This window comes from Mustela putorius, unplaced genomic scaffold (assembly GCF_011764305.1).
Source record: "Mustela putorius furo isolate JIRA1106 unplaced genomic scaffold, ASM1176430v1.1 tig00003863_pilon_pilon_pilon, whole genome shotgun sequence".
Taxonomy (NCBI): domain Eukaryota; kingdom Metazoa; phylum Chordata; class Mammalia; order Carnivora; family Mustelidae; genus Mustela; species Mustela putorius.
This window is the reverse complement of record NW_025422015.1, coordinates 21,766,327-21,779,737: the sequence shown is the minus strand read 5'-3', so window position 1 is coordinate 21,779,737 and position 13,411 is coordinate 21,766,327. Positions and strand designations below refer to the sequence as shown.

At 39.3% G+C, this 13,411-nt stretch overlaps 1 protein-coding gene across 1 annotated transcript in view; it reads left to right on the top strand.

The window, feature by feature from the left end:
• Nucleotides 1–12,952, top strand: part of ENPP1 (ectonucleotide pyrophosphatase/phosphodiesterase 1) — a 73,384-nt gene extending 60,432 nt beyond the window's left edge. Inside the window, exons 21-25 of the mRNA XM_045066349.1 lie at nucleotides 1,456–1,585; nucleotides 2,731–2,811; nucleotides 3,684–3,816; nucleotides 5,799–5,961; nucleotides 8,900–12,952. Coding sequence (XP_044922284.1) covers nucleotides 1,456–1,585; nucleotides 2,731–2,811; nucleotides 3,684–3,816; nucleotides 5,799–5,961; nucleotides 8,900–9,070 — 678 coding nt within the window. The 3' untranslated portion in view covers nucleotides 9,071–12,952. The remainder of the gene's footprint in view (nucleotides 1–1,455; nucleotides 1,586–2,730; nucleotides 2,812–3,683; nucleotides 3,817–5,798; nucleotides 5,962–8,899) is intronic.
• Nucleotides 12,953–13,411: the final 459 nt, after the last annotated feature.

The following is a 13,411-nucleotide window of genomic DNA, read 5'->3' as shown; positions in this document are numbered from 1 at the left end:
AGAAGATCACTGAACTGTGAGTTAGAAGATTAAGTTCTCGTTCTAGCCTGACCACAAACTCACTGTGTGACTCTAAGACTCCAAGCAGATGTCTTCTTGTGTGAAAGGAGGCGTGTGCATGCAATAAAAGTTTCTCCCTTGCTTTATGTTTGATTTAATATTTTAGGATTCTAATTTACAATTTTATGAAATCAATTTTGCAGTCAGGCACAATGATTCATCTCTAAATACATAGCTGGATTTTCCTCCACTGCGCTCACCTTAGGGGTTCCTCACTGATGGGCAAGGTCATAAAAGCTTAGTGATCTCTCTGCATATACCACCTACAGAAGATCCCCCCACCCCGCCAACCCAGACCAGACCAGACCAGAGAGAGGCCAGGGATCTGTGCACCTCCCAGAACACAAGAAGGCCTTGAGAAGAGTTGGGGGTTCGGGGTGGGGCAAATACCCCAGAATAAGACCACCATTCCCCCTCACCCCTGCCCCCTGGCTGCCCTGGTGGAAAGAGAAACAGAAGATAAGCCTTGAAAGAGAGAATGGGGGAGGGGATAAGATTGAGATTTTAATCAAATTGAAGTTTTAAACTAGACCAACCAGATTTTCAGAAACTGAATGTCTGCCAAGCTCTACAGGATGCCCTTAAGGGGTGGAAAGGGGATCTGAGAGAGCTTAATGGAGGGTAGCAGCAGGATTTAAAAAATAAAACTATTGTTCATAGTCACTGAGAATGCCAAATAAAAAGAGAAGGCTATGTGTGTGTATATATGTAATTTCTTTGTTAAAAATACATATATTATGTACCCATACACGTTCATATAATTCCATAACGTTTCTACCATCAGTTTGATTGTTCTAATTTTGAAGACAGTTTCCCAACACTGTAAAGATGTTTTTTTTTTACTTGACTTTGTGATATGTAGGAGTCTGCCCGGTGTTTTGTAGGTTCCCATCAAATTTACTGTTGTTTCATGCCATAATTACAATGTTCTTTGATTCTGTTCAAATGTTCGGTTGACTTATGTAATCAAAGCTGCTTAAATTCAGTCCTCAGTGCTCCTGAGGTTTTTGTGCTGCACAGTGGCTCCCCACCCCCAGCTGGAGTTTGTGCAGTTGTGTATGGAAGATAGATAGGCTCAGATCCCCTCAAAATCAGTATTTCAGTATATAAAAGCTTGCAGTTGACCAAAAAAAAAAAAAAGGCTACACTAAATTGGCCCAGCATAATAGGAAAATATTTGCACATATGTAATAAATGACTAATATCCTTACTATCGTAAAAGAGTTTTTGCATCTCAGGAAAAAATGAATATACTACTAGAAAAATGGGAAAATGGCGAAGGACAGCCAGAGCTCTGTTTTCAAATGGTGTGATGCATCTTCAGCTACTCATAAAGCCATCTTCTTTTCTTTTAGATGCCTGACGCCTAATGGCTCTTTTCATTTTGTTTTTCAGGACAGTTTCTCTGCAGAAGACTTTTCCAACTGTCTTTACCAGGATCTTCGAATTTCTCTTAGTCCTGTCCATAAGTGTTCCTTTTATAAAAATAATGCTGAACTGAGCTATGAGTTCCTCTACCCACCACGTAAGTTTCTACCTCCCTGACCTTCCTTTCTCTTGGCCTCTTTCTCTTCTTCCTTTTCTTTTCCTTCTGAGGCCGGATACATCATCTTGTTGTTATTTATTGGTGAAAATGGTGAATGAGAAGTATAACTCTTAGAGAAAAATTTTAAAGTGTCTGAAGCTTGACTTTTAGACAACTTTTTAGCTTTTGCTTGGATGAACGATTCAGCATCTGCCTTTGGCTCAGGACATGGTCCCAGAGTCCAGGGATGTTGGGCTCCCTGGTCAGTGGGGAGCCTGCTTCTCCCTCTGGGCTCTGCCCTTCCCAGCCCCTCACCCCTGCTCTTCACTCATATTCTCTCTCTCTCTCTCTCTCTCTCTCTCTCTCTCTCAAATAAATAAATATTTTTTTTGATAAAAGGAAAAATGTAATTCACCTAAGAAGTAGGGATAGGCAGAACCTAAGGGTGCTCACACTTTCACAGAAATGGAGCTGCTAGGGAAGAGCTTTTATTTTTTCTTTTTTGAAGTTAAGTGTTCTATTTTTAAATATGGCACATCTGTGTGTTAATGAGAAGACATTTTCAGGCTGGCCTTAAAAGGCAAAGAGCAGAAGGCTCCAGGTGCTCAAATATTCTCCATATCCAGCCCAGTCCCCGGAGTAAGGGTCTGAAGTCAAAACTTGGCTGTTGCTTTATGAAAATAGACCAACTCCAAGCTGAAAATCCCTACAAAGAAGCCTTGTACAGCATTTCGAGGCAGAAATCCTGCAATGTTTTTTCTGGGTAGTAGGTGTTGTTCTGAAGCCAGATAATCTCTTTTTCCTTCTTAGCGTAGAAGAGTTTAAGGAAAGAGAGTTGTCAAAACAATACATTGTTAGTTGAAATAGGCAAATAATGTAATATTTGTATATGTTTAATTTAGGCTGTTATTAAGCTTTTGTTTTTTTGATAAATTCATTTTGAAGAAGAAAAGATGTAAGTATTTTACTTTTTTAAGGGACTTGACCAAACACATGGCACTTTCCCTTGACCCTGTACTTAGGAATGTTTTATGGGTTTAAGGTGATACTCAGCTAATTTTTCAAGTGCCCTCCCATGAGAAAGTATGATTTCTAATGTTATTCATGAAGAATGAAATAGTTGTCTTGTTTTGCTTTCTTTATAGAACTAAATAAAGGTTCAGATCAACTATATTCTGAAGCATTGCTTAATACTAATATAGTGCCAATGTACCAGAGTTTTCAAGGTAAAAAATTTTAACCCTGTATCTCACAATTTCAATGAATTTCTATATATTATAGGCATAATTTATATTATTAAGACTGATCCTCTAAATTAAATTACTGTCAAGCATGTTCTTTTAGGTGTATGTTCTTAGAGGTATACATTCTTACACATTCTTAACTTTGACGATACCAGTACACAAAAATTCTACAGCTGTTAGAATTATGATATATTCTAATACCTATTATCCTATCTGTATTTACATGTTTGTAAACAACATTTTTTGATGGAAAAAGTATGTAACATTCTTCCTAAGTTATCTGGCTTATATAGTCTACTAACACATGAACTTTCAGTTTGTTTTCCCATTTAACTTTGGGAGTTGTTGATAATTGTTTTTGACCTTGAAATGAATAGATTTTTGCATCATTATTAACTATCATTGTATTTGGAACTCCTACAAAAATAAATTTAAATTATTCTTCAGGTGACATATAGAATTTTAAAATATGGAGCATACAAGGACATTTTTTACTCTAATTTACGTGCAAGGAAATTTTTTACTCTAATTTACATGTAGAATACTTGTGAATATTTCAAAGGGAATTTCAGATATTAACAATAAATCTGAATAACCTGCCTTGTTTCTTTATGTTCATGGTGAGGCATATAGTCAGGGATGCCCAAAATAGTGTTGAATTCAATGTTCGTCTCTTCTGGCCAAAAGCCAGAGCTGAACAGTGGGTTTTTGGCCTCACACTAAGACTGAAGCCACATTTGGCTTTGTCAGTAATTATTACAAACGCTGACTTTGAATAAGGTCGTTGAGTTATTTCACATGACAGCATGGCACCTTGTTCTCTGGAACCTTCACTGACACCCTTCTTGTTCCAGTAATATGGCGCTACTTCCACGGCACCCTTCTGCAACGGTACGCGGAGGAAAGAAATGGCGTCAATGTGGTCAGCGGGCCTGTGTTTGACTCTGATTACGACGGACGTTACGATTCCTCAGAGACGCTGAAGCAGTAAGAACATATTTCATTTCCTCTTAAAAACAGCCGTCGTGTGGGATTACCATCCAGTTGAATCCATGGAGCCTTTTCTGTCTGAAACTGTTTGTGTTGATGGACAAGACATTTCTGTTTACACCGGAAGCCCCTTGAAATATCTTAGGATGTTTTGCTCAGGGTTCAGTAAAATTTATTTTTAGAGGAAAGGAGTGTTTCTCCTCGACTCTGCTTAGATGAGTAATTCTTGAGTTCAGATGAAACACTGAACTCTGCCATCTGTTAAGAAGGTAACACCCTTGTTTAAAATCTCTGTGCGGATAACTGTTGAGATACCGTCTTCATTAACTACTGCTGGTTAGAAGATAAGGAACCTTGTGGTGTGGCTAGAGGCATCCTGCCTGGAAGCATCAGCAGAATTCTAAAGCTGCAGTGTCCAAGGGCGGGCCTTGGGCGAATGTCGCAGCTTTTACCTAACCCCTTTAACCCTTTTTTTAGGGGGAGCCTGAGTGACCATCTTGAAAGAAACCGCCAGTAGGTGCTGTTTTTGTAAAGTACAGCAGCAGAACATTTTAGAAACCATTTGATCTTTCATAAAACAATAACAGCCTGATTTTTTGCAGTAATATTACTATTAAGGCATAGGGTAACAAGAATGAGATGTCAGGGGAGGTTCAGCTGGTTCCTGAGAAGAACTCTCTCAGGCAGGCTCAGGGAAAATTCTTCACACACGTTTATCTGTGACACGTTAGTTTGTAATGTAGTTTGTGAAATGACAGGCTTTTGTTTTGTTTCTTACTATATCCCTGGAGTCGTAAGGGACCCACCATAACTGCCTGAGATCACAGCAGTAGAGTATAAAGAGGAGAACTTCAGGGACGCCTGGGTGGCTTAGTCGGTTAAGTGACCACCTTCTGCTCAGGTCAAGATCCTGAAGTCCCAGAAACGAGTCCTGCGTCGGGCTCCCTGCTCAGCAAGGAGTCTGCTTCTCCCTCTGACCGTCTCCCTTCTTGTGCTTGCTCACTCTCTCTTAGTCTCTCTCGCAAAGAAATAAAATCTTAAGAGAGAGAGCTTCATATCTTTCGCATTCCACGAGAGCGCTCTGTTTTAATCAGTTTTCTATGTTATGGTTCCACACAAGATTACAATTGAAGATGAGGCTCCCACTACCCTAAATTTGGAAAGATGCTGAAAAACAAATAAATAAACCTAGCTTTCAGAACAAAGGAAGTAGAATTAAGATGAGGTAAAGTATTACTTGGGACATCTTGAAGAATATGCTGCAATTTAAAAGAAGTTACTGGCATGAGAAAGGAAATCCACCTTTTTTTTTTTTTTAAGATTATTATTTATTTATTTGACAGACAGAGATCACAAGTAGGCAGAGAAGCAGGCAGAGAGAGAGGAGGAATCAGGCTCCTCCACCATGTGCAGCTTGATCCCAGGACCCTGGAACCATGACCTGAGCCGAAGGCAGAGGCTTTAACCCACTGAGCGATCCAGATGCCCCGAGAAAGGAAATCCCTTTAAAACAAAGGAGAGTTCACAGAAACATGACTTCTCTAGAAGGGCTGGAATAGAAAAAAATCCCATACCACTTTCCTCTGTCTCCTGTCTTTGCATAGCTGCACAGAGTTGAGAAGACTATCAATAATGCTTCAGAATCTTGGTTGTAGGTGTTCTAGAAAGATGTATTTTTTATTTCATGTCTCAATTCCAGTGTCCTAAGGTAGAACTAAAAAAAAAAAAAAAATCTGAAGTTTAGTAAATTTTTATAGAAAATAAAAATTATTTGGCTTATGTTTACCTGTCTTCTAATTTGTTTTCAATTCAGCAGAATATGTTGAGGTATTATGATTACAAACTTCCTACAATATATTTAATTATTTGACTGAATTTTATTTTTAGATTCATTGTATTAAAAATATACTTCACCAAAAGATTCACTAAAAAGAAGAGATCTATTTCTTTCTTAAACTGAAGATTGTCCTATTTTCCAGAAACAGCAGACTCATCCGTAATCAAGAAATTCTGATCCCAACTCACTTCTTCATTGTGCTGACAAGTTGTAAAAACACATTCCAGACTCCCTCCCAGTGTGATGAGTTAGACACCTTAGCTTTCATTTTGCCTCACAGGACTGACAATAGTGAGAGCTGTGTGGTAAGTAGCCTTTGTTCATGTATCACCTTAAACGCTGACCATATGAATATAAGTATATTTGCATGTGTCGTGTCTGACATCACTGTGGGTAAAAACGGAATGTGAATATGCATGTACTTTGAAAGGGTGTGCTTTTACATGTACTTTGCAGGATGATTTTAAATTTGATGCTCTGAGATGGTATATCTTTGGAGAGGACCACCCTTGCCTATTAAAACACAAAAAACAAATCAAAATGTAAAAACTTAGTGCCTGCATTCAGCTTAGCCCCTAAGTTCTAGGTTTATTTGAACTATGAATTTATTTTTGTTTGAAACCTGGATTTATAATTCCTAAAAGTGTCAGCACTGTTATAAATTAGTCCTAAAGTTATGGTTAGGTAGTATTTCAGATTACTTTTCTTTATATCACTTTATTATACAAGTCATGTTTGTTCCTAATTATCTTTTCTTACTCTTTTGTCATTCAGTGTTTGGAAATAATTGTTTTATGTTATCTTACTTGCTCATAAGAAGCAAGTAAGACAAACAAAAACCTCGTCTTCGAACAAGACTGTATTAAAATTTTAGGGAAGTTTTTTTCCCCATAGTGAGCCAATTTTGTTTTTCTTTCAGAGTACTTCCCAGATTTTCTAGTTGTTGTTTTTTCTAGTTTTTTCCTAGTTGTTTTTTTTTTCCTCCCACTTTTCTTTTTTTTGTCCATCGAAGTTACACTATATAAGTGTAGACCTAAGTTGGCAAAGCAATGTAGCTTTCTCACCAGCCTCATTTGAATGGGTGGTTTAGTTAGGAGTCCTGTGGGCAAAAGGAAGTTGAGGCCCCAGTCTGAGCTTAGCAGGAGAGAGTGCTATCATCACTCATTAATTTCTCCCTGCATTTATTCATTGATCCTTTCTTGGATCCAGCCGTTCATTCCTTCAATAAATACATGTTTCCGGGTACTCTTAGTCCGGAGGACACAGCAGTGAGCAAAGCAGACAGTAGCTTCTGCCGTGGGCCCAGGAGTAGAATACAGAGATCCATTGTCATCCCTGATCTAAGAGCCTGTGTGTCATTCATTAAAATTCATGAAGATATTTTACTTACTTCTCTGATAAACTGAGAATGAATTGACCAGTCCTCATAGAACATATTTCTCATTAACTTCTTTTTCCTTATGCTTCAGAATTAAGGAAGGAATAACAGGGTTTTACCTATTTGGATGCCCTTTGGGCATCTACATCTATCAGCTGGTCACTGTTGTGGACACTGCGGGATACATACTAAGTGTTCTCTCCTTCATTGCTTTCTCTTCCTCAATGGATTGAATTGTCACTAAAGTTACCAGTTAGTGTTATGTTCTGCAGCAAATAATGGAGAACCCATTTACAGTGACTTGAGCAATTAACGGGTACCTCAGGTGACAGGATGTCCAGAAGTAGACAGTCTTGGGTCAATAACACTATGAGGGACCTAGACCTTTCCTGTCTTCCTTCTCCACTATTCTTAGCATGTGGCACATGTGGGCCAAAGATGGTTTCTTCTCTAGATATCATGTCTGAATTCTGGGCCCTCCTTTCAAAGAGACTTATGCTCAGGTCTCCCTGACCAAAATGATGCCAGGTGTCATGAGTGAGGCTTTGAGTTCCTTTTCACCATCTCTACCATTCAAAAGCTATTGTGCTGCTATCTTAAATGCAAATATTTTGTCAAATTCTGTAATAGCAGTGTACCTAGAGGACACTAATTATTGGACATGAACCAGAGAAAGGGTTATTTGAAGGTCTATCACACATCCTGATTGATCCCTTCTGTTTCATCTCTGAAGTAGCAACTAATGATTAGCAGGACATTGGCCTGAGACATCAGATGCCTTGCCTGTACCTTTTATCTGTTCATGTGTATGTTGGGACAGATGGAAAATATCTACTGGCCAAGTAGTCCACGGAGTCAGGGTTATTCCTTCAAGAGCTAGAGTGAAGGCTATTGCAGAGAAGGAGACTGATTGGAGCAGTAAGTAGCCCTGGATACAGGGATGATTGGAAGCTAATGGGAAAATGGAGATTATTGGTCCATTCCCCTTTTATGTGGAAAGCTTATATTTATCATTTCCAACTAATAATGTTCCAAGGGTACAGAAGTCTTTATTGGAGGACGTCTTTAATGTACAATTGCAGCCCGCCATCCAGTGGATACCTTCTTCATCTGACCTTCTCCAGGAGCCATATTCAGAGAAATGCATGCTTACCATGAATGTATGATTTCCATCTCTGCTCCCTGCCTCAGCTACCAGCTCTGCTTCCATGTGTCAGAGCATGTGCCTTTACTTTTCATTTGATCTATTAGCTGAGACTTCACTACCTCCCCAGAAATGGAGTTGTGTTTTACCACACCCCTAACCCTCTCTTCATTGTACCCATGTACATAACTGATTCTGATAAGAACGGGTGTTCTTTTAGTGCACTTGCACACATCATCACATTTGATCCTCAGAGCACTCCTGTAAGGAAGGAGCAGGTAAGAGAATCAGGATTCAGGTGTTAAATAACTGGCCTCACTTTACATGGTATGGTAATGATAGGACCCGGACTTGGGTCCGAGTTTATTTACGCCCATCCCCATATTCATTCTACCGCGCCACATTGCTTTTGTTCTCCAACATGTTTTTAACCTCACACTGTTGAAGTTGCATGCACCAATGCAATACGTGAGCACTGATTCCACGTATACTTGCCTTTTCCCAAATTGGGAAATTTGGGAATTCCCACATTTAATTCAACAAAGGTGCATCGTATGTATTAGATGCTGAGCTATTCAAGAACAGGGATCATGCTGACAAAGGTCAGAGCATCTGCCATTTGGGAGCCAGAGGGTCAGAACTCACTGAAATGGGAAGAAGGGGTGCTGGTAGGGAATGCGGATTGTTCTCCAGTGACGTTTCTTTTCCTCCCACTTCATAGCAGGGGAAGCACGAGTCGTCATGGGTAGAAGAGTTACTGAAGCTACACAGAGCTCGGATCACGGATGTTGAACTCATCACTGGACTCAGCTTCCTTCAAGAACGAAAAGAGCCCGTTGCAGACATTCTACAGTTGAAAACACGGTTGCCAGTCTTTGACCAAGAAGACTGATATTTTTTTATTCCAAAAACACACCATAGATGTTTTTGAAAGAACCTTTATTTTATACAGTCCTCTATTCACGCTGTCGCCTTGTTTGGAAACTGCCGACCAGAGTTAGAGCTGAGAATCCTCTGTGATAACAACCATCTCAGGGAACCTGGCAGCCTCCGCCCGGCAGTAGGAAAATACTCTTACTGAGTCTCGCACATGTTTGAATGTGTAAGAATTGTTCCAATTTGGGGAATAAAGACACACCATATCTAAAACTGCTCTTCAACTTCTCTTAAGGGCAAAAATAGCTGTGAACATTGTCTGGATGCCAGATATTTGAATTTTGTTTTCACTAATAAATTTCTATGGAACTGGCAAGCTCAGCATTAATGGATAGGATTGGAATAGTCTGTTTTACCTTAGTATTTTCACAAGGATTTAAAGGTGATTCTGGATTCTTTCCAGCTTGGAGTTTCATTCATTTTAGTTTTAACTGAAAAAAAAATTAGCAGAAGCAAAACTGTTTCTAAGGCCCTCTTTCTGTCTTTGCCAACACCCATTCAAAACCAAAATATGTAATCCTGTGGGTTTGGTTTTTTGTAAATTGTGATTAGGCTTCCTCGGATTTAATGCTTTTAATAAGTTAAACTTTGAGGGAAGATCTGTGAATTGAGTAATTCAGTCTGTGTACCTGCTATAAAATTTTATTCTGCATTTGTACAAAAAAAAAGAAAGATACTCCCATCCCGTTCACTGGTAGTGAACATAGGTTGAAAATAGCTCTAAAAGTGGTTATTTTAGACTATTAAAAATGTCTTCATGGAACTTCAGAGAACTAGCCAATGCATGCCTGGCAACATTTTCCATCAAGACGGCAGGAATGTTTTCCTCTATGCCCCAAAATGACCCCACCAGCAGCAGAACTGTGCTGAGCTGCTTATCTTAAAAGTTTCTTGGGTTTGGAAAGAATGTATAACCATTGCTTTATATTTTCTTTGTGGTCATGATAAATGAACCTGACCTCTCCTCCGCATAAACTATACCTTTTAGTGTGACTATACCTGTGAACCTTCAAGGGCTTCCTTCACTTGTAGGCTATGTGGGTTTGATTTAGGTGTTATATTAGTCCACCAAAATTTTTTTATTTGTCCTTCCTATGATGATCATTCTTGAACAGACTACAGGCCACAAAATCCTTTAGATAATATAATTTGTACTAAAAATTATTTAATAATTTAGGAAGTTTTGTTGGTTTTTGTTTTAGTCCCATAGGGTCCTGAGGGTTTATACACTGCTTTTTTCCAATCTGTCTTCTCTCTGTTGTTCAGTTTGGGTCATTTCTATTGTCCTGTCTTTAAGTTCACTCGTTATTTTACTTCTCTAATCCATTTTGTTGTTGAGCCCCCCCTCGCCCATTAAGTTTTCTGTTTTTATTTTTTTCCCTAAAATTTCCATTCAGTTCTTCTTTATATTGTGTATTACTTTGCTGAGAATTTTTATTTTTTTGCTAAGATTTTTTATTTTTTCATTTATTCTGTGTAATTCATAGATACTCACTGAAGCATTTTTGCAATGGCTGCTGCAAAATTCTTTTCAAATAATGCCAGCATCTGTGTCATCTCAGGGTTGGCATCTGTTTTCTTTTTTCCATTCAAAAAGATTTTCCTGGTTCTTGGCATGATGAATGATTTTCAGTGGAAACCTGAATATTTTAGATGTTACATGACTGTGGATCTTATTTAAACCTTCTGTTTTAGCTGACTTTCTCTGACATCAATCTAGTGGAGGACTTAGGGGCACTGTCTAGTTCCTCCAAGGTGTAGCTACAAGTCCAGGTTTCCCACTCAGCCTCCAGTGACACTTGGAACAAGATGGGATCCATGTCATTGCTGCACAGGGTGGGAATTCAGTTCCCCTCTGGGCTTCCATTGATGCCTTCCTGCCTGGGGTGTGCAGGGGGCCTTGTCACTGCTCCCCTGTGGTGTCCACTGATACTGTGGGCAGGAATGGTGGGGAGGAGGCTTCATTATGACCAGGTGGGGATGAATTGACCAGTTGCTTACTCAACCCTCTCAGATCCCACCCTGTCAGGGGAGTTAGGGTACTGCATGACAGCCCAGAGAGGCTGGAAGTCTAGGCTCCCCACTTGGCCTTTACTGGTCTGGTTGGGTCTGTGGTCTTTCCAGTGGCGTTTGCTAGAGTGGAGCATTTCCTGTTTTCTCTCTTGCGAGGCCATTACTCTTCCAGGCCTTTGGCTGGAGAACAGACCTTTTTTAGGACTTCTTTACATGTGCTCTGTGGCCATTTCACCTTTTCAGCTCCAAGTCTGGGACATCTGAGCTAAAAAGCAAAAACACAGGAGAACTCATCATAGTTTTGTCCCTTAGGTCCCAAGGTCCCTAGCCTGCCTGACTTCTCTCTTCAGAGTCTTCCTTTTTTTGTTTTATATATAATATCTAAGCTTTTTATCTGCATTTAGCAGAAGGATATCTACTTTATAGAAGTTTCTCATTGATTTTTATGTATTCAAAACACATGCAGACACGTGATTGCCTCTATGTAAAGCCTCTTAGCAGATCTTGATTAAATAGGTAGATGCCTCTCCCCTTTGCCAGTCACCAGGAATACAAAGAAAGACAAGTAATAGTCCTACTAATAATCCTAAAACTAGAGAGGGAGAGGACAGAGCAGAAGTGTACTAAGGGGTGGTGGTTGTTTTAATGGAGCCAGAGGCAGAGCCATCTGCCAGGGAGAACAGAGGAGACCACTTGGTATTGCTTGACGGTCTCAGCAGTGACTCCCAGAGGTGGTGACATTTGGGCTAGAACTTGGTGCAGATTGGAGCTCTTCAGGTGAATAGGTAAGGAAAGGACATTCTAACATCCTTTGGATGGATACTTTTTGGCATATTCCCATTTACTCTTCTGATATTTTCTACAAGTGTTGCTATGACCAACTTATGACATAAAACTACTTTATTTTTCCTGCTTTGTTATAATCATCTCCTGCTCTTAAAAGTCAGACTATTAATGCTGTGCTGACTCTAAAGTAAAGAGCATCCACATCTGTTCCTACTTAGTTTGTTTTCTTCAGACAGGGTGTTTGTTTTCTTTTTTTGTCTTGTAACAGATCTCTCCTTTGACTGTTTGATCAGTTTAAAAGATGTAACTGGCCTCCAGTCCCCCAATTTGAATGGTAAATTCACATGGCTATATATGAAAATGTCTTTAACCTACTGCGTATAATAAAGGCTGTTCTTTCCTTTTCATATGCAAAACAAAACCTTTATTTTCCCCTAATTTTATTGCCATGCCTCTGATCAGTACTTCTTAAATGAGGTAAGTAACTTCCATATAAAATTTCATAGATAAGTCAGCCCATTCATGGCAAAGCAAAGAATCAAGTGGAACTTAAAAATTATTTAGAAGTTTCAGAGAAAAATATGCAAACCTTCGGGGGGGAAAGGGAAATGTTCAGCAGGGTAGGTCAGTGTGTGGAGGGCTGTTAGGCCAGCTAGCCCCATCCTGTTTCAGGAGAGACGGTGGATGAGATTGTATCTAAGATCACCCAGTCCTCCAGAAAAGGCTGTTACCAGCCCCAACATTGACTTTTTTTTGTCATTAGCTGCATTAACTGTCCTGCCTTGCCCTGTGGGTACCTGCTTATCTATATCAGGAACAGGCATTTGAACTTTGAAACTAAATGTGGTGATTACACTTCATGCCAAAGCCTATCACAGGTGCTTTGTAAGCCTTAGGTAAAATTGTAACATGGCTACAGTCCAATGACATTTTCCTTGATTTTTGGCAGTCTAAATATTATGAGGGAGAGGGGAAGTCTGTAGAATATGTCTCTAAGCTAAGAAATGTGGATTTACCAATAAAAATTTTACATACAGAATCTGTGCTGCTTTCGCACATGCACGCACGCGTTTGTGCGTGTGTGTGTGTGTGTGTGTGTGTGTGTGTAGGGTGGGGACAGGGAACAGGGTGGTGGTATTTTCCCTGGGATGATACTGCATGCAAGGGCTATAGACAATTAACCATGACTGTATTGTTGGAAGGAGGAAAAAGATCCAAAGTTCATGTCAGGTTCACAGAGTAAACATCTATTTCTGATTTGTGACCTATATTCTTGTTTTTGGCATTTTAATTATTTGCAATCATACTTCTAGGTTAAAAAAATAAAAGGCATGTATAAATATCCTTCCAGTATTTAGAATGGTCTGAAACCAGAGGGAAAGTATCTGATTTGTAACTTCCATAGATTTTATTTCAACGTGAAATTTTTGTACTTATCCTTTCCATAAACAGCAATGAAAGGAAAAATAAAGATATTTAGTAGAAATTGTAGCCGTGG